At 51.6% G+C, this 21,443-nt stretch overlaps 1 protein-coding gene across 2 annotated transcripts in view; it reads right to left on the minus strand.

Moving 5' to 3' along the window:
- The window catches only part of LSP1 (lymphocyte specific protein 1), a 48,068-nt gene that overhangs the window by 19,547 nt on the left and 7,078 nt on the right, over positions 1-21,443 (minus strand). Inside the window, exons 1-3 of one of the 2 annotated variants that reach the window (XM_018907836.3) lie at positions 16,879-17,107; positions 4,462-4,614; positions 2,166-2,255 (exon numbers count right to left, since the gene is read on the minus strand). In XM_018907836.3, the coding sequence (XP_018763381.1) occupies positions 2,166-2,255; positions 4,462-4,614; positions 16,879-16,937 (302 nt within the window). In that variant the 5' untranslated portion in view covers positions 16,938-17,107. Of the gene's footprint in view, positions 1-2,165; positions 2,256-4,461; positions 4,615-16,878; positions 17,108-21,443 lie in introns of those variants that run through there. The other variant, XM_009102189.4, reaches the window with a different exon arrangement.

Here is a 21,443-nt window from a genome sequence, read left to right on the forward strand (position 1 = left end):
CTAGAGAGAGCAGGGCTAGAGAGCTGGCTAGCAGGCAGCTGCCAAAGGGCAAGGCTGACTCACTGCCCCTCCCTCACCAGGCAGCACCAAAACACAAAAACAAGTTCCAACAAGACCTTTCCACCCGCCTCCCTGCTGCTGGGAAGGCAGCTCACAGGTCAGCACCCATCCAGCCTTCCACATTGACCTCATGGGGAAAAAGATGATGCATGTGCTGGCTCACTTGACTTGCTTCTCATCATCCTCTCACCAAGAGCAAACAGGCTCTGAAGGCCCAGGAAGCTTGCAGCTCTCCACCAGGATGGCAGCAATGTCTCCAGCTCAAATGAAAAATTAAGGCCAGCAAACACAGTGCAGCCTATAGGATGCCTTTCACACCACAGCAATGTTGTATGGGAGGCAGCTAGGCTGGCACAGCTTCACCTCCTTGCACACAGCTAATAGCGTGGATCTCCTACCTCAAAGAGGAGAGCCAGGACCAAAAAGAAAATGTGCCTTAGCACCAAGGCCCTCGGGGGATACAGGACCTGGTTTAGCTCCATCCAACAGAGAGCAGCTGTCTCCATCCACTCTTTCACAGCCACCACTTAAAACCCAGGATTTGCCCCATCTCCAGTTAAATGGGAGCAAAGGGAGCTGGGAAAGCCTGAGCACAGCACTGCTTGTCCCAGCACAGGCAGACACACAACCAACCTGGGCTCTCGGCACACTCCAGGCTGCCCCTTGGGTGAAGCAGCTCCCCAGGCAGAAAGCTGCTGCAAGAACCTTACAGGCACAACCCCTGCTGTGAGAGCAAGCCCAGCCTTTACTAAAGGCTCACCCCCAGCCAGCCCACAGAACCTGAGCTCCTTCAGCTGCTTCTCCCAACCAGCCTGAGCTCCTTCAGCTGCTTCTCCCAACCAGCCTCCACCTACAGCTCACGCTTTTAAAGTACCACCTCTCACTGATGGGCTTCACCTGCCATGAACACCACCTCCCCTGCTCAGCTACAGGATAAACACATAAAAACACAGCGAGAAATCCCTGGGGAGCATAATGTCAATTCCAACTAGTTCCCTTTTGAAAGCCAAGGAGAGAAAAGCAGTAGCCTTTCTTTCCAGAAAAGCTCTTTGCAAGGAGGGCTGGAAAAAGAGGCAGCAAACCAAAAAGCAGATGATTTCTAATTGCTCCCACAGATGTTATAATTACATTGTGCTAGGCCTTGGAGGTGCTTGAGAAGTGCTTGTGGGGTCAGGGCTGCAAAGGTACAGCTTGCAACGTGGTTCAACCACAAGGTCTGGAGAAAGTAACAAAACTTTGAGCTCATTTTTATTTATTCAGCAGTAAATATTAATCTTAAGCATTTTTTCAGTCACAGAATAGTTTGGGTTGGAAAGGACCTTTAAAGGTCATCTAGTCCAATCCATCTGAAATAAGCAGGAACCTTTTGAATCAGATCAGGTTTCTCAGAGCCCTATCCAACCTGACCTTGAATGTTTCCAGGGAAGGGGCATCCACCACCTCTCTGTGCAAAGAATTCTCCAGGCTAAAGAAGAGGCTATGTCAAAAATTCCCTACAAAATCAAGCTGCCAAGAGAGCTGAGTCACAGAGTTCATGTGCAGGTAGGCAGTATCCGAGGAAAGTGGTTAAGGCAGGAGTTTGGTCTAGCTCTGTAAGGGAGGAGTGATGGGAGGGCTCCCAGGGCTCTTTGCTGCCTGTTTTTCCCTGCTCAAAGAGGAGTCAGGTACAAGGTGGGCTAGGGCCGTAACACCCACTGTTATGCTGACATGAGCCAGGAAGCAGCAATAACTTAGAACAGCTTTTTAGGCTGGCCTGGATTATGTTAGAGACCATTTCAGCCCCTGCAGCAGCTCAGGTGGCTTAAATCTGCTGTTGTCACTCCTCCAAACCCAAGAGTCCTGGCAGGCTGCCACTGCTTGGAGCACAAAGCTCAATCCAAACATCCCCAAAGCCTGGGGCTGTTCCTGGGCCATTCCCCCTGCCAGGCCAAAGGGCAGGCAGAGAGCATCTGTCCCAGTGCTGCTCTGTCCTGCTGATGCTCCACGCTCTGGCCTCATTCTTACACATGCTAGACTTGACCTGGGGTTGGTCACCCCTCCTCAGGACAGTCCTTTTGCTGGGGACAGGGGTACCCCTCCCCTTGGTTCATCTGTGTCCGACCCACCTCTGCCTGCGCTGCTCGAGCTTCTGGGACCAGTCACTGAACCCCTCATCTTCCTCCAGCTCCGAAGGCCCAGATGGCTTAAATTCATAGCTGAAACACAGCAAGAAGGAAAATTAGCATGAGATGCGTGCAAAAAGGCCTAAACCTGGTCTGGAAGAGCCACAGCCTGACACAGTCCTTCTCCTTTCAGTTATTCCACTCCTTCTTCTCCGGGTGAGCTGTACTGTTGAAGATAGCCATGGCAAAATCATTCCAGCATCTGTGGCCCTGGCCACAAATGTGTGCTCAGGCTAACAGGAAAGCTCCCAGGGAGCAAGGGAGACTGGCTGAATGCTGTCAGAAAACTGGCTGCTTCCCTGTGTCCCTCTGCAAACCCAGCCCCAGGAGAAGCACAGAGCCAGCACAGCCCCATCATCACCACTTTTAGCTGATGTCCATCCCTCTGGCTTCCAAGAACACTCCTGCCTTTTTCCTGCAAACCCTCTGTTCTCCTGGCTGTTCCTGACTTTCTCTAGTGGGCCTAAGGGAGAGCAGGAGGTTCACTCTGTCCCTTTGGAGCAAGGAAATGCAAGGGTGGGTTTGAACTAAGGGGAGTGACATGGGTAGGACGAGTCCCAGCGTGGGAAGAGCCACAGGAAGGAGGGGGCAGGATTTACACAAGAGAGAATGAAGCTTTTCAGAAGATTAATAGCCAGGGCTGACCCTCGCCGCATGAGCAAGCCCAGGTGGCTGTCAGCAGCTGTAAACAAAACCAGGGAATGGCCAGAGAAGAAGAAATATCCTTGTGGTTGAGCCTGGCCCAGTAAGCTTCGGCATCATGGAGCAGGGAGCAAAACCCTTCATTTTAGGAGTTGTTCTTGTCATTGTCCTCTTAAGCACTCAATGTCAGTGACAGTGACATTGTCATTGTTCTTGTCATTGTCCTCTTAAGCACTCAATTGAATTTGGGCAATGCCAGTGGTGCTGTGGGGTCAGCAGCACTGGAGCCTGCAGGCTGGGTTACTGCACACTGCTCTGGGCCTGAGCCTGCTCACAGCACCAACCAGCAAAGCAGAGACCAGAGATCTCATCTGCTGTTTTAAACACCTTTTCAAATCATTTCCTAGCCCCCACGTGAGTGGGGGGTTTGGAAAAGCTAATGACTATTCTTACTTTCCAGACCTTCTGTTTGCTTTTAGAGCAGACTGCAGCAGCTTTGTCTGCAGAATATCACCGTGTGTATTTCCACTAAAGATTGTGAAGGTGTTTTGCAATGCCTTTATATTAAAAAAAAAAAAAAAAAAAAAAAAAAAAAAAAAGTCCTGAATAATTTTGGAAGCATCTTGGGGAAAAAAAAGATCTTTTAATGGAAAAAAAATAGGTTTTCATAAATAACTTTTGCTTTTTTCTCAGTAAAATGAAGATGTTACTTCTCTGTGACTATAACTCCAAATCCTGCCACCACTTTTCCATTGTGTTCAATAGATTTAGAAATAACACATGAATAGTGATAAGACTGAGGACTTTGAGACAAGAATTTGGCAATTCAGAGTGCAGACTAGTTTTTGTGCTAGCCCCAGTGCTGCACAGCATCTGGACTGCTGAACCATGGACGTGGGGAGGCTGCAGTAGGATGTGTCCTGGGATGCTGGGCATGTCATCCTATCCCTGCTCCAGGTGTTTCCTCTTTGACAGCAAAGAGCTCAGCATCTCCATAGATGCCTCCTGAGCTATTTCCATCTAGGACTTGCCCCATTAAAGCACAAAGTCAATTTTAACCCTTGGAACTCTGAACTGCACCAGCTCAGGTGCTGCTTCATGCTTCCCAGTGCCAGGGCAGCATCCTCCAAGGAAGGAATGGGAAGCTTAGCCAGGATAGGTGACTGCTTGCACTGTGATCTGCCTGGGATTGTGTGCACCTCCTCAGGCACATCTGTCTTTCCATGTATCAGGAAACTCCATTACTTTTGGTGTAGGATGACTCCCAAGTTGAAATTTACCCAAGCACTGAAATCACTGTCAATGGGGACTCCCTACCAGAGCCCAGCCTGCCCCAAGCTGTCCCAGTGTAAACTCTCAGAGCAGTAAAACCCCCAGCCTCCAGCCAAGAAAACAATCCAAGCAGGACCTGTGGAGTTTTCTGCCCTAAAAAGAAAGCACACTATTTGCTAGTGCCTGCAAATCCCCCAGCCCAAACCTGTCAGGGAACTTCCCCATCTTCCCCAAACACCAGGGACACACACTCAGTGGCTGCAGGAGGGGTTTGCTGCAGGGAAAACGTGTGTTGCTGAAGGATTTATCCACAGGCATTTCTTACTGGTTCTGCTGTGCCAGCGCGGCGCTCTCGGGGCAGGGGACGGTGCCATTCAGGCTCTCCTCTGCCTGGGACCGCAGCTGCTTCTCCCGCTCCCGCCGCCGCCGCTCTCTCGCCGCCTCCTCCTCATCTTCCACGCTCCACTGTGCTGTCAGCCTGCCAAGCCAGAGGGAAAACCCATCTTTAATGCCACCAGGCAGTCCTGTGAAACCTGGTAACAATCCTCTGAGGTGTCTGTGGTCGCCCCAGCAAGCAGGAGCCTTCTGCAGAGGAGCGCTCCCGCCACCTCCAAGCGGCATCCTCAACTCCACCAGCACAGCTCCGCAGTGGGACTGACTGATGGGCAAGGACAAGGTGGGACACAGGCACTGGGAGAGGGGTGCAGGAGAGCCTGCAAGTCTCTAGAAGGAAGATGTGGTACATATCCTCTTCCCACCTGCCTGTGGGCTGAAGCCCACTGCAAAGCACCATTCCCTGCAAAAACAGCTTTGCACCCCCCCTCTGGAAGGGTCTGGAAGTGGTCCTGCAATTCTGCAAGGTGTCTGAAGGGTTTGTAAAGGGTCTTGCAGTGCTGCAAGATATCCAACACCACCATCTCAAGTTTTGGCAAGATCTGTACCCTGGGGATGAGTTTCCTTAGGCAGTTGAGCTGCTCCTGCCTGACCAGGAGCCACGGAAACAGCGGCGGATGGCAGCACCTATGTCCTGCCCTGCTCTGCCCTGCCTGGCCTCCTGCCAACCCTGCGGAGAAGAAAAACCTGCCCTGGCTTCTCCCAGACATCTCAACTGCTGCACAATAATGCCTCTGTCAACAGAACAGCCTCCTGCATCCCCAAGGAAGCGATAAGGCAGATGCCACATTCCTTCTCCGGTGATAACGCCAGTCCAGGCGCCCCCCACGTGGGATCAGCTCCTGCTCCACTGGCAGCACCAGCTGAGATTCAGGCAGGAAGGGACATGCCATGGGGTGGCCACCACTCACCCAAAGGGCCTGTGATGGCAGCTGGAGCTGGGCAGGTCTGATTTGTGGTACGCAGGACTGATGCTGGGGCTGATGCCTCCTTCACCCCACTCACACCTGGCTCAGCCAGGTCCAAAGCAGACACAAAAGCTGTTTCCCCCGGCATTTTCAAGCCTGTTTACAGAAATGTCTTTCAGGAAGGCACACACATGCGAGCTGGGAAGTTGGTCTCCCACCAGCAGCCGGACCCAGACCAACCTGCACTTCCCCACCTCAGGCACACCCTGAGGACCACAGCTCTCTGAGGATGAACCTGCTCAATGGGAGATACATTATTCAGAATGGAACAAAGAGCCTGTGGAAGAGAAAATTAAGGGAAAAAATCCAAACAGAAATGCCTTAGTTGAGACGCGTTTCAGCCCAGTTTGAGTGAATGAGGGACAGGTTTCAGCTGGCCCCAGGAGTGCCACTCTGCCAGCCTGCCTGGCTATGCCCTCTGGACTATGAAGCACGTGAGAGGGCCTCACTTCTCCATGGGTCTCGCCAAAAAGCTGTTTTCTTTTGAAGTTCAGGGCAGATACCTCCCTATCCCAGCAATGGTGGGGGGGAAAGTCCATTGGGACTAACTGATGAAAAACATAGCCTTTCTAATTACACTGTGAACCTTGTTAGCCTTTCCATGGAAGACTCACTCAGAGCCTATTTTCCTCTGCAGTGTGAGCAGGACTGTTGAGCTTAGCCCCAGTAGCATCTCTTTGCACAGTGGTCCCATCACCACCCTGTCAGGAAGCTGGGGATGACTCCAAATCACTGCCCTCCCAAACTCTCACCTGCCCCAAGGCAGCACAGCCAGGTTGTGAGCCCAGTGAAGAAAGGTTGCCCGTGCCTGCTGTGCCCACAGAGGAGCAGGGAACAAAGCAGACCCCAGGACTCGCCCAAGAGAATGCTCCACTGCAGTGTAGCTACTGCCTGCCTAATTTTGGGTGGGGTCTTTCTGCAAGCACCAAATTCAGCTCTTTCCCTTTTTACCCTGTCATCGCCCCTTGCCACCTTGGTCTCCATGAGGAACAAAGCAGACCCAGACCCGAGCCTGAGCTCCCCTCCTCCCTTCCCTACTCATCCCACACTCCTATTTATTATTTTTCCTCAGGTTCCCATAGAAACCCTTGTCTGTGGACCTGGCAGGAAGCCACCATGTTGTTGTTGGTTTTTTTTTTTTTTTAATATATAAATGAAATCATTCATTAAACTCTGCCATGATCTCCCTCCCTTGTGCGACAGCTCCAGATAGTCTCCAATTCGGAAAGGCTCTTAACCCCCTCTCGCCCATATCGCCCCAGTTATGAGAAGCAAAGTCCACGTTCATGCCAGAAAAAGTTTTTGATTAAAATCTTTCACTCCTTCCTCCAGTTCCTTGGGAAGCTGCTTCAGAGGCGGTGCTCCACCAACACCCCCAGCTTGGCCAGGGTGCTCTCTCTGGAGGGGGGGGTCCCTTCTGAACCATATGAGCTTTCCACACTGTGAGAGCAACACTGGTTGGCAGCGCTCTCCCTTTCCCAGTTGGATGTGACTAACTCTCTCCCCATGACCTCACCGGCTCGCTATTCTGTCCCTGCATCCTCCGAGCAGGCTGAGGACAGAGCCGGGGGCGACCGTTCTGGGGAGAAGGATTTTTCTGCAAAAGCAGAGAAATAACTTTCCCAGCTCCCCTTGCCACAGAGCAATCCAGCTTTGTCACAGAGCAATCCCAGCTTCCAGGTTGCCCGCTGCTGTGCTGGGATGTGCCTCAGACACTCTGAGCATCCTGGGGGGGCTGCGATGCTGGGAACACCATGCCTCTGCTCAGCAAAAAGGGCTGCAGGTAAAGCCCCCACAGATTCAAAGATACCAGCACACTCCAGCAAACACCTAAACTGAATTTATTTTCAGATTCTGAGCTCTCTGTCATGCTCAAATAGGCTGGTAGGGGAGGGAGGTTTAATAAGTGATGTGCTGGGGTTCAGTAATCACACTGACAAGCAAAGGAAAAAGGATGATTACTTTTGGACTGACCGAGCAGCACAAATATTTGTCTTTAGTGAAAAACAAACAAAACAAAATGAAGCAAAAAAACACAAGCAAATAAGAAACTAAGCCTTGCCAAAGTCCTTGTGTTTGGGTCAGCTACAGGGGTTTGTTGGACCCCAGACAAAATGTGCCATTTCAATTTGGACAAGCACAAGTGTGAGCAGGGGGTCAGCTGTTAAATTGCCTTTCGAAGCAAAAAAGTGGAAAGATTTAATTTCCAAATGGTTCCATTTACTAAAACGGGGCCACGGTCTCCCATTTGCTCTAATTGTTCACAACCCCATTCAGTAACTCAGCGTGCTCAGCCCACAGTGGTATTTCACAACCATCTTTCCCAGTCCTAGAAATAATTACCCAGTGCTCAGGACCAGGCTGATCCCACGTACCTTCACCTCCAGCCAGCACTGCCCCAGGTTGGTCCCAGGCTGGGCAGGTTTGGGGAAGAAGCAGACTCATAGCTGCCAGTGGGACCAAAACTTCATTTCACCCATCACAGAATGGGGAAATGGCAAGCAAGGCTTGAAGCTTGAGGAGCTGCAAGATGATCTACAGCATGCCACACTCCTGAATCCAGCCATCTGCCTTTATAAAACCCCTCTATAGAGAGATTTTCATGCAATGTGAAAGGAAATTCACCCCCTTAAAAAGACTTTAGTGTGACTGGAGAAGGGAGGAGATAAGGTAGAGAGACCTCAGTGGCCCCAGCAGCCCAGAGCTGTGGCAAGATTTGCTCCAGCAAGAGCTCATCACAGGGCAGGGTCATTGCTCTTACACGGTCCCTACATCTCTGCCAACAGCTTTTGGATGTCTTGGTTGAGCCAAACACACTTTGTGGAATGGGCTCCTCTCTTCCTGAGGACATCCTGCAGGCGTGAGGATGAGCTGAAAGCACCTTGGTTCAGCTGTGCCCACAGAGACCCTGCCTGTCAAGCATTTGGGATGCTCAGATTTCTGCTCTGACCAGGGCCAGCTGCCTCTTTCAGATCCAGCTCCTGACCTCACCTCCCTCTGGACCCCCAGCCAAGGGAGGGGCTTTATTTCTGTTTGTGCTACAGAACACCTCTTCCTGCAGCACAGGCACCCACACTCTGGCTGCCCCGCTCCACATGGCCACAAAAGCCCAGTCCAAACAAGCCAGCGTGGCTGGGAAGGTCACGTTTCCTTCGGGCAATTCCTCACCAGCACTTGAGGAGGTTTTAATATTCAGGCAAGGGAAATTTCTGGCAGCAGATGAGCTGTGTTTAAGGGAAACTCTGCAGACTCAAGGAGTCTTTTGCATGGTTGACGGCTCAAAGGAAGCTTTGCTGGCCCAAGCCCAACCTTCAGCACTAAAGCTAATTCCAGAAAGGAAAATCAAATGCCTCCCAGAGGCTTTGGGCTTTGCAGAGCAGTGCCAGAAAAACTCAGGAACCCTCTACCAATACACTGGACATTCCTGTCTCCTGAGCTCACTGGGGTACCAGGCCAGGAGTGTGCTGGCTTTGGTTGCCACCTCTGTTGGGTAGGTGGCCGCCACAAAGCCAGGACACAAGAGGGAAGAGGTTTTGGGAACAGGATGCAGGAGGAGCCATGTGCAGTCCCAGAACATAAATTACCCCATCACCTGTGAAAAACCCAGTGTCCACCACAGCTAGAGATATCCCCTGGGAGCCATGGGGCTGTATGAATTGGAGGAGAACTGGGAAGGGCAGCCATCCCATCTCCTCTCTGTGGAGGTTTGGGAAAGGGAGATGCCAGAAGCAATGCAAGGGACCTTCCCCTTCCAGGCAGCCTGCACTGCCCTGTCACAGTGCCAGATAACACAGCAGTGCAGAACATGGCCTAGGACCATCCACAAGTTCATTTGCTGCCGAGCAGAGCTGCCAGGCTTTATTTCATATTGCATTTATCACACATTTATAAGGGGCCCTGACTGCTGGCAGGAGATGTGCAGCTCACCCTGTCACACGAAAGGGAAGAGCACACCCTCTGAAGGCTACAGCTCCCTCACCCACTTGACTTTCTGCCAACAAATTAATCACTTATTAGTGGCATATAATGGCTCTGTGTGACTGAGTCAAGTAGGCTGAAATCCACAGATAAAGCCTCCACTCATGTCATTCAGGACCACTGGTGTCAGGCCACCACAGAAGTCATGGGTTTCCATGCCTTAGGAGTAACGTGGCTGGATAGCAAAGATTACAGCTGGGTCATCATCCCACTGAATAAGGAATGGGGTGAGGATAGCAGCACAAGACAGGGAGACTGAGAAAAGAAATAAAATCAAGAATTATTATGTCACATCCTGAAGTTTATTTCAGCCTCGCCTCAGGAGAGTTATTCTAGCTCCGAAACAACAGCGTGTCAGTCAAAGGCAGCCAGAGATACTCCACAAGCCTCTCCCTCCCATACATTCATGTAATTCCTCAGCTGCATTGCTCCGTTCAGAGTCCAGGCTACAGAGTTTGAACAAGAAGGGGGGCAGGGGGAGAGGAAAAAATGCATCTATGTGCTTCACCCTCAGCCTTGTTCTCATACCAAGCTTCCCCACCCCGCACGGAGCTGTGCAGTCTTGGCCACGTTTCCCCATTGCTCCTTTAAATCATGGGTCACCTTCAGGATGTGAACAGCAGGACAGAGCTGCTTCACACCCAGGAGTGGCCACAGAGCCCATCTCCACCTCCTGCTGGAACTCTGGGGCTGTGGAGAGGCAGCACGTATGGGGTGATAAGGACACACCAAGGCATCTGAACAGAACATGATACATCCCAAACTTTCATCAAGCAGAAATAGAAGGAAAACCACATTTAGCATCGCAGAGACCTATCTCCCTTATAAAAATAAAAGCAACTCTTCTTTTTTTAAACAGATCTTGGATTTCCTCTGCACAAGCACATCCCTTTTTTGCCATGAGAAGGATGTGCAGATGTACAGCCACGCATCACATGTGCCACATCTAAAACTCTGCCTAGTTTAGCCTTCATTAAATCCCCTGCAAAGATTGACCTGTCACTGTGGCATGACAGGCAGGGAAAGCCCCAGGATGGTAATTTACTGCTCCCACAAGCAAAACAAGACACACTTGAGAAAGCTGGTGGCAAATGGCAGGAGCAGACCCTGGAGGAGGGATGAAAGCAGGGCTGGTCCTTCATCATGAGCTTCATCTGTCCCCTCCTGCCACTCACAGGACTGTGGCTCCAGCAAAGTACATGGAATGCTCCATGCTTCCAGACGCCATAGGTGATGCACAACCCCTCATAGAGGCACCAGGCAACCAGGGGGAACAACTGTTTCTTTTTATTATTATTGATTTTAATCACGGCAGACAGAATCCAAACGAATGGCCTCCAAGGTGATGAATTGCACCCTCAGGACTGTGGGTCCTTAGCACACAGATAGGCTGGTGCAAAATGTATCAGCATCACCGGCCAGGAATTTGGCAGGGGGAGGAAAGGGCTGGAGCCAGAGCCCTCCCAGCACTCCTCTGCATTCAGTAGGTGTGAGAAATCAGTGCTGGGTTCGACCTCCAACCATGGCTCTTTCTCACGGTCTCTCCATCTCAGCCCGAACGTTCAAGGAATTTGAGGTTTTTTCTACAGGGCAGGAAGTCTGGCCTCTGTTTTTTCAAGGGAGAAGCATGTCAGAGGAGAAAATAGACTTGCCAAAGAGATGCAGACTGCCTTACACAGCTTTTGTATTTTATTTTTCTCCTCCTTAAGAGGGAAGCAAGACTCCACAGCCTCCCTGCCTCGGCTACTCAGCCAGCATCCTTCCAGCATCCTGCTGGAAAACAAGTCTGAGCCTAGAAAGGTGAGCAATTGCCTTATCCCTGCTCCAAGCCGGGATTAAGAGCAAGATTTGTATCAGTGTGGTGTTTTTTATAGCACAGCTGGCTCGGCCCTCCCTAGGCAGCCCCGGGGCCAGGCGGTCCCCCCAGCAGCAGGAGGGAGTTTGCTGACTGAGAGGCCGTGAGAACGCTGCTGCTCCATGCCCTGGGAGCGCTGGGATCTCCTCCTCTATGGCCATCGCTGCTGGGCTGTGCTGCAGCAGGAGCCACATCAGCAGCAAGCCCTCGCTCCCTGCTGCTCTAGGACAGAGCATCTTCATGAGGAAAAAGAGTCTGCCCCAAAATACTGATCCCAAAATCCTGTGTTTGAGGGCATGGCACCCCAGCTTCTTGCTGAGGCACTTGGCAGCCCCAGTTGCCTTTTGCCCACCATAGAGCTGAGGGATGGTGCTGAGGCTATTTGATGCTCCATCAGAAGAGTTAGAAGTGGAGGGAGAAGGAGAAGGAGAAATCAAAAAAATCTGGAAGCTGAAAATTAGTTTTTAGACACCATCCCAGCTGCAGTCTCAGGCCTCAGCTTCTCCAACAGTGCTCCTCCTAGCTGAGCCACGCTCAGATACACATGGTTGTCCTTCTCCACACCATCAGAGGAGGCCAGTGACCTGTGGTTGCAGCCCTGATGGGCTCAAAGGCTCGCTACAGCTTCCCAAAATTTCCATGGGCTCAAAGTTCAGGCCCTGAACATCCAATTGCCTGAAAGCAGGTAAAAATCTGGGTCAGGACAGGCTAAAGGCAAACAAAACCCATGCACTGGTTTCTGGGAAAGGTCAGTGGTAGGTGGAGTTCTGACAAAGCAAACCCCAGGGCTGGAAAAAATCTGGGAATGGATCCATAGAGTACTCAGAGGGGACAGATGAGCTGCTTCCACTGGAGGGAAAGGATGAGCTGTTATCCTTGGGGTGAAAGCTGAGGGTGGGCACCCACAAGGCACCCAGGGAGGGACTTACCCACCACGCACTGGCTTAGCCCTTACCCTCATCCTGCCCCACAGCTCTGCTGGGCTGCAAATCCCCAGGCTCCTCCTGGGTTACAGAACATGGTGGCATCACCCTGCAAGCAGCTGGCACCACAGAAGGCATCCTGGGATGTGGAAATCCCCCAGGCATGCCATCAGTCAGGCCCAAAGGGCTCTCCTGGATGCTCCTCCCTGCCAGCAGCCTCTGCTCGTGTCTCCCTTTCCATCTGCCCTCCACTTCTGGGGTCCACAAAGGTGCCCATCTGTTCTGCCCTGGCCATGCCAATGGGGCACAGAGGGATAAAGAAATGAATGCCACTAATAAAAACATCAAAATAGGGAATACTTGAGAAGGGAAGCACACAGGCTCCTCATGACACATTGAGGCAGCATTGCAAAGCATGAATCCCACTGATGGAGGCCCTGTGTCCCCATGCAGGTATCCCTTCCTCCTCTTCCCACACAACTGCTCTGCTACTGGCTCGTTCCTACACGTTTCAGTTTCCCCATCTTTCCCTAAAGAGCTGCCCACTTCTTCACAGCAAGAATTCCTTGCTCCCTACACCTATCTGGGAGCCAGGGAGTTGAAGCAAAGGGGTGCTGCAATAGCCCCTGGAAGCAGTGGCTATCTCCCAGGCAACAAACTGTGCCCAGACCACGTCCTGGCATCAACCACACACTCCCCCACCCCACAAAAAATGTTCTTCCCCTTTAAAGTGCCATCCAGCCCTCCCAAGTGCTTCCAGCTCCTTGTTCCCAGCTCAGCACTCAGGAGGTCAAGACAAAAATACTGGAGTAGCATCTTCCCTGCTGAGACACATCCTGGCAAGCTCTGGGAAACATCGAATGCAGGCAGAAAGGAAGGCTTCCCACAGAGCTGGGCAGAGCCCCCATATCCTGATCAAACCAAATATTACACTCATGACATGCACCAAAATTCAAGTTCAGGGAATTTTAAAGCTACCATGGTGCTGAGGAACTCTAAGCATCACCAAGAGCATTGCTTGGAAATGCAGTAACGTGTTGTAGGGAGAAAGAAGGGGCCTTGCAGCACCTCATGGGTGCCAGGACACGAGTGCTGGAGGTGGCAGGCATCTCATAGAGCAGGCCTAAACACTGCACTGTGCAAGATTCATTTCAGATATCACATTCTGGCTTCCCATGTTAATGACTCCACAGAAGATAACAAAGCAAAAATCCCATCCTACAGAGTAAATAATTAGCTCTATCCCGTGATCAAATTTTCTGACTTGTTTTCTTCCCCTGAGCTTTTACATCCTCAAGACCCAGCCCCCTTTTCCCACAGGATTATTTGTACTTCAAACTCCATGGCACAGCAAAGACATACAATTAGAGACACTGGTTTATTTGTTGCTCTGCAGCAGCCATGCTCTGGAGCCCCTGCTCTGGACCAGGTCCCTGTTGTGCTGGGAAGCAAAGGGGTGTAGCAGGCCCAATAATCCAGTTCCAAGGAGCAGCACAGCTGCTTTACAGAGAGGCTGATTTGTAGGTTAATTAAACAGCCATATTCTTTTGTGAAACACTTCAGGCTCGATAAATAGAGGGAGAGTAAAATTCCAGCAGGAGCAGATAATGAAGTGAATGAATCGACATGACAGGTGCTGGATCCCTATCTTATTTATGGGAATTCATTAGAAGGATAAAGAGAAAGAGATCGTGATAACAAGATAAGGTGGCTCATGTTTGGAGAGGACTTTGAAAAAATACAAAGCCTTGTGGGCGTGTGAGGGATCATCACTGTAAGCTACAAAGGGAGGAATATTTCCCCAGTGATATCCTGATAGAGAAACTATGCTGGACAAGGGGAGTGCCTGGGCACAGGGGCCAAAGCAGGGAAGCTAGATAGCCCTGCAATTGCCCATTCTTCTCATTCCCAGGTAATTACTCAGCCACTCGTGCTCTGCAGTTGCAAAGCCTCACCCTGGGCTCTTTTCAGCCTCCAGCCTTCCAGATGTCAATGGAACATCCCTGCCTGCGCCTTCTGCAAAGCCAGTGAGGAAGAAAGAGGCCTAATTTTTCCAGCCCACCTCCTGGCTGGGCAGAGGTGAAAGATGTTTCCTTGAGTACTGACTCAGTGCTTCAGCCTCCAGGTGTCTCCAATGTGTCCTAGTGATCCCAAGCACACCAAACCACTCTGGAGCACTGTGTGCACTAAGCCTGCCAGCAGTCAGTGGAAAAACCATTTAATGCAAATCTGACTCCTGGGACTGATATCTGGGTGATGCTTCACCCAAGGGCCCCTTTGTCTGAAATGCTGGGGTTTTGTATCAAGCACGAGGCAGGATGCTTAAAGCATTGGGACTCAGCTCTTAAACCCAAAATCCACAAGACTTACAATGGTTTTAGCTCAAGAACCCTTAGCCCAGCTGTTGGACAGCTGGCTGGCAGCTCCTGTAGCTGAGCAGTGCTCAGAGAAGGTAACTCCCTGGTTCTCCCTGCTGTTGCCCTGCAGCAGGAGCAGCCAGGTAAACTAAATCCTGACACCACACTGATCTCCCCAGGGCTCGTGGTTAGGGCTCTGAGCAGCTGTTTTCACTCACACACACCAGAAGAGCCCAGGACCTACACAGTGTAACCACTCTGTGGCAGCCACCTTGGGACAGAAAAAAGCAGAGCACAGTAATCGTGACAGCCACGTATCTTCAAGGCAGGAGCCTCGGGCCATTCACTAAAGAAGCTCCTTCCTTCCTGCAGCCAAGCTGGCAGGACTTGCAGAGCCAGCCCCACAGCTGATCTCAGGAACTCCAGGAGAAACTGCTCCAGGAGAAAAATGCAGCTGCAAAATGGGCTGTGGTGTTCCACTGTTGAATCCTGTGAGCATAAGTGAGGCTTTTTGTTTGCAAACCATGGAAATCCCTCACTCCGTTCCTTGTTTGTAAGCAGGACTGGAAAAACACAGCCACAAAGCTAAACCTCAATCAGGTTAAGTGTAATAACCCTACTCAGGAAACATGTCACCTTGTAAAAAAAGTCCCCGAGTCTCAGGGACACCAAAAGTCCCTTATCCAAGGCAGGAGGAACTTGGAGATGTCACTCAGGACAGGAAAACACCCCTGGTTTAGGCTGTGCTGAGGACAGTCCTTCAGGCACCCCTTTTCTCTGAATGAAGCACATGTGCTTCCCCTCGCTCCCCCCCATCTGTCACCCTGCAAAATAAATTGCTACCCAGCTGTAAGCAGGCAATTCCCACCCCAGTTCATTTCCCTGGCCCTCCTCAGTACCAGCTGGCCCCAAATCTGAGCTCATCCCTGCCTTCTGCACACCCCGGAGGTTTCCCTACCCCTTGCAAGCTGCTGACAAAGCCCTGCTCTGAAACAGGGACGTGTAACTCAGATCCCAGCCTCCTGGGCTGAGACCAGGGAATGGGTCCAACAGGCCAAACAAAAGATGAACCGAGAGGAGTCAGCTCCTCCTGCCCATTTTCCACCCCAGGGGCCTGTGCAACCACTGGGAGCTTTCCTGCCAACTTCCCTGGGTCCAGAAGGGCAGAAAGTGGCAAGGACTGGACGGGCTGTAGGCGCCCATTTACCTTCCAAGGCAAGGAACTTATTGAGAGATGAGGTTTAGAGGCTGTGTTACCAATCAAGGAGATCCCAAACTGACTGGAAAATGCCTGTGAAATAAACCCCACGGTGACATCCTCCACCTCTCAGCTGGAGACCAGCAGTCACAGTGAGCACAAGGGAGCCAAGAGGCACCCGAGATGCAAAATGTGAGTCCAGCTCTGCCTAATCCCACCTCTCACCCACCCATCTGCTCAACTACATAGGAAAAGGTGAGAAGTGCCTCTCTTCAGCCCAGTCAGGGCCACCAGCGTGGCACACCACCATCACCCAGGGATGGATCCCAGAGACCCATGGAGGGAAGCAGCGGTTCCAGCCCCCAGGGAAGAGCACAGTGGCCGCATGGCAGGGAATCTCAAAGCCAGCAGACAATGTAGCCGTCCTCCCGGGCTCAGCGCCGGCTGACAAACGGGAGCAAGCCCAACTGAGCCATCCACCTCCCTGCCCTGGCAATTATGCTCTGAGGGAAAGGTTCAAAGCACTATTGTGATCAATTAAATCGAAAAAAGAGCGGTGTCAGCTTGCAGCCCTGGGAGGATCCAGCCCTGCACTGATCTCTGAATTAAAAACGCGCATCACAGCGTGCACAACGTACAGATCCTGCGGGGAAAAAAGAAAAATCCTTTTTCTAGGCAGAAGCGTTCAGCACTCGGGAGACACAAAAAGCCACGTACTGAGGCATCCCTTGCAGGGAGAGGGGAAACCAGCGGCTCAGGTGAGTGTCACAGTACAGTTGTGCTCAGTTATTTCAGTTGGGAGCTCCTGGAAAAGCCATCAGTAAGTTCAAATCTGCTTTTCTCATACAGCTTTAGGGGAGGAGAGGGAGGGTTATCTATTATCCTTCCTTCCAATGCACGGGGTCTGCTGGAAAACCAGGGTAAGGACGAAATTCCGCCGATTTAAAGGGACACGAAGACGGTCGGTCTGGAACACGCTCCCTTTCCCCCCGGCGTCCCCCTCCGCGCCCCTGGGCGCGGGCACATCCCGCCGGAGCCGGCAGCGGGTCCGCGGGCAGGTGGGCGCTCACCTGATGAGGTTCTGCAGGCCCTGCTTGCTGGAGTTCCGCCTCAGGATCGCGCTGGTCATGGTGGCGGAGCCGCGGCGGGCAGGGTCCCGCTGCCGCCCCCTCCCCAGCGCCGCAGGAGCCGCCCGGCACTGCGCGCTCCGCGGCCCCCTCTCCGCCTTCAGGAAGTTCTGCAGCTGGTTTCCTTTTGTTTCTGCTCGCCCCCCCTGCTCCACACCCCCGGCTTGTCTCCTCCACCTCTACCTCCTCCTCCTCCTCCCCCTCTGCCTCGTGGAAGAGTCACGGGAGAATCTCTGGGGGCGCAGCCGCCGGCGGGCCCCGCAGCACAAAGCCCGGCGCTCCCCACTCCCCTGCCAGGGGGATTCTCTCCTGCCTTTAACTCTTCTCTCCTTCCTTCATCTTCTCCAGCCCCCTCCTCTCCCCCGCCCTTTTTTCTTTTCTTTTTTTTTTTATTTCCCTTCTGTTTTTTCGCACCTTTACCACTGTTTTTCTGATTACACAAAGCAACTAGGGAGCAGACATCCAGGTTGGCAACTTGCACTCGACGGGCTGTAAATCACTCCTGCTCCATTCACAGCAGAAGTCTTGCGTGAAGGTCTCGCCTCCAAACAGTCCCTGCACGTCCGAAGGTGAGCCAAGAGTCAGATTAACACAAAAGGAGCTTAGCACTGGGAAATGCCACACCAGAGGAAAATGTTCTCCTGGGATGGAGACAGCAGCAAGATTTTGGGGGAAGCCACAGAGCTGCAGTCTCAGGCAGGCAAGCAGCCTACACCCTGCTTCTGCTCTCAAACATTGCCCCTCACCGAGTCACTGAGTCGTCCGTGCCTCAGTTTTCCCAGCCATCACATTGGGCAAAAGGCAAAAAAATTGGCTAAATCTGGCTTGCCTCCATGAAACACTGATATTTCAGGAGATAAAAGAAGTGCAAGAGTGTTTGATGAAGGACTAAGATTGTCACTTGCAAAAACAAAATGCCCATCTGCTACACATTCAGATGGTTGTTCTTCATGCTGCCTCCTCATGGGAGTAGTCTTGGGAGGAAAAACAGAAGAGTCTTTCTCCCTAAACTGCATCTCTTGGTCCACGTGTGCTTTTTGGGTGAAAAGAGAACCTCTACTATGCCAAACCAACAGGTGCCTGGACTTGTACCTAGCAAGTTCCAGCCCTGCCTTATACTTGAACATTATGGTGCTCATGGCATGGCCTGCCCAGGGTGCCCAAGGTAAGTGGGAATATTCCTCTGGCTGCCTGCAAAATGGGAGCAATTATGATGGAACCACTCTGCTGAAACCCTCACCTTCCTTCTCCTTTCAGTCCCTCCCATCTCATTTACACGTTTCCTTTAGATCTCTTCTGCACAAATGTTTCTTGACTCCTCATAAGCTGAAATGGGGAAGTTGCCCATGAAATACACCAAGAAATCTCAATAAAAAAAGGAAGTACCTGCCCTCCCTTCCACTGTCTCTTCATTTCAAAACAGCTTGGTTTTTTCCCCTGCAGGTATTTACTAAGCATCACCTAAGTGATTATGAACAACAAAATCCACAAAGCTCAGACATTGATGCTGGCCTCGCTCTGTGGGCTGCTCAGATGATATCACACTGCATATTTTTCTTTCTAAATTCAGTGAGAAGATGCAAGAGATCTACCACAAAAGATTTCTTGCTAAAAAAAAAGCTTGTCCCAGCCCTGCAAGTGCTTGCAGGAGTAATTAGGTGTAAGCATGTGAGCGTTCCTATTGACTTCACCACAGTTGGCCAGAGTTGAAATGAAGTGTGCACCTACAGGGTTTTCGTTTTGGAGAGAATCAGCCCAAACCTGCCCCTGACTCCCATGGTCCAAGCCAGGCAAGGAGGCAACTTGAAGGAGCCTTGGCAGGCAGAGATGTAGCTCAGCAGCCATGGGCCAGCAGCAGCTGGGGCTTGAATGAGATCACTGCAAGCATTCTTCATTCAGGCAGAGATGCCGGGCAATCCTCAGGGAGCCGAGGAGGGGCAAGGAGGAAGGCAGCCACTGTCACCAGGAGAAGGCAGGAGCCTCTGGAGGTAACAGGATGCTGCTGCCTATGGGAGGTGAAAGTCTCTGTGTAAATGGGCAGAGGAAAAGCTGTTAATTCCCCCAGCAAGACAGCCTTGGCTCCACACTGGTTTTGACTCCCAGAGGATGCCAGCATGAGCTCCTTGTCTTGAAAGCACTTGGCAGACTTCCACCCCAGTTCCAGGACTGACTGCCTCTTAGAGATGGGGATTTCAATGAACAGAGCTGACAGAAACCATGCTTGGATGATGAAATGCAGGACTGGGGAGAGGTCATGACATTAGCTCTTACTGGTCTAAGGTGCTAAGATTATTTAGAAACACCAAAAGTGAGGCAGTGAGGAAGGGGGTCCCTTAACTGCAACAGGCAGCAGGCTGAGCTCTGTGTTGCTCCCAGGGAGAGAAATTCCTAGTACTGAACTCTGCCTGGAAAAATATTTCAAGGTGGCTGGGCCACTTGACCTCTGGGGAAGGCTTCCTGCCCTTCATCTTTGAGAAAGATATTAAATATGACAGGAAAACTCATCCTTCCTCCCGCATCAGCGGGGTCCTGCAGGACCACAGGGGGAAGAGAGCAGGGCAGGACCCACAGCTTGCAAGAAGGGGATGGACAGAGTCACTATCCCCATCTCTGTGGGGCAGGGAACATTTAAACCCACTACTCAAAGGCACAAAGGACATGTCTACAGAGAAAGAGCAGTGCAGGAGAAATCCCACACCACTGCCTTGGAGTGCAGAGGCACCTTGGGTCCCCTCTCCTCTCCTGCCCCTCACTGCCACGTGCATCAGTGTGAGTCATACCATGTGTCCAGGAACAGTAAGGTCAGCATCAGTCCCACAGCTGCTTGGATCCTTTCACAGAAACAACCCCCCTGGTCCCACCAGGAAGTGGGTAGGAGTACAGTGGACACAGGAAGAAAAAGAAAATAATTAATTCATCTGTTATTTTTTGGCACAGTTTGAGCTAGGAGAACCACCATAAATCTCTGCAGCAAAACACCAGCCCAGTACAGGAACTGGAGCACCCAGGAGCACATGGTGTGGCACTGGAGTTCCCCAAAGCTCTTCCCAGCAGCAGGGAAGGCAGAGAAGGTGAAATGCAGTGAGAGAGAGTGGGTCTGCCTCCATCCCTGTGGGAAGGAGGGCTGGAGTCCCAGAGAGATAGGGCTGCACCAGTTCCCGTTAATTACACAATCATTCTGCTATGTAGCACTAGTTGCAAAATCAGTTGAAGGCTCACACATGGTCAAGGGAAAGAAAAAAAAAAGAAACAAAAATACCCTAGTCCTGCTAAATACAGCTCAAGCATTTCTCTCCAATACTGCTGGAATGGTAAGCACTGTCAGCATAAGGCCCAAAGCAGAGTCCCTGAAAGGGCCAGTCCTTTACAAGTGCTACCATGTGCCAGCGTGGTTCCCAGAGGTCCATGCCTGCATGTCAGTGGTGAGATCCCACCCGAGAAGATGTTCTCACAGGGACAGCCTCCCATTTTCAGCAAGGACTAAGAGCCCTGTCTCAGCTGGAGACCCTTTGCCTCCACCAGCAGCCCTTAGGACAATGGAATAATGGGGGGTAGGTCTGGTTTTCCTTTTGAACTACTTTTAGACCAGGTAGTCTGGTTTCCCTTTTAAACTCTGCCATCCCAGACCTCTCCCACAATCCTGACATCCTGCCAGCCTCTCCTCACCAGGCACATGCATCCACCTCTTTGAAACCATCCTGGCAGGCATCAGCATTTGCCCAGCTCCTCCCCAGAAGCCCCAGTTCAGGGAAAAGGGCACCCCACTGGTCCATCAGCTGCACAGATGGTGTGCTTTACACGCTGGACTGCGGAGTAGGGTTTGCCCACCTCACCTTCACCCTGAACTCCCACTTAACTCAGCCCACCTTACTCTGCCAGCACTCACTTTCAGGCAGTCAAATACAGAGACCAAGACAGACAAACAAGAGATAATCCTGAGGAGACTGCAGGACTAGCAGCCAAAAGCAGCACACTGTCTCCTTCCCACCAGAGCAGCTCTTTACAAGCACCAAAGTGTGCTGCCAGGAGGGCAGGGCGCCCCACCTCTGCAATTAGCTCAGGGGGCAGGGCAAGGAGTCCAGTGCCAGTGGTGCTCCCCAGCCAGCCTTCCTCTGTCCTGGCATGAGTCAGGAGAAGATATTCCCAGGGCAGTGCACGACCCCATGGGTGTTCAGGGAGGGGTGCTGTAGGCGGGAGCCAACTCGATTGGCTCAGAGTTGTTGCCAGGCCGAGGAGCTCAGAGGAGCACCATGAAAAACATGTATAATTGTGGGTCTAAACAGCCAACAAACACTGTGTCATACAAAGTCTGAAATATTTGGCATGGGATCAGTGATGACTTTCTTCCTCTGATATCCAAAGAGGCAGAAATGAGAGGGAATCAGAAGCTGGATCTAGAAGGAGCATTCTTCTTCCTCAACCCCACGGCCACCTCTCACCGTCACACAGAATGGAAAATGGACACTCCCTGGGGAACATAAGGGGTACATCCAGAAACCTAAAATCAC

Source organism: Serinus canaria, chromosome 5, assembly GCF_022539315.1.
Source record: "Serinus canaria isolate serCan28SL12 chromosome 5, serCan2020, whole genome shotgun sequence".
NCBI classification, from domain to species: Eukaryota; Metazoa; Chordata; class Aves; order Passeriformes; family Fringillidae; genus Serinus; species Serinus canaria.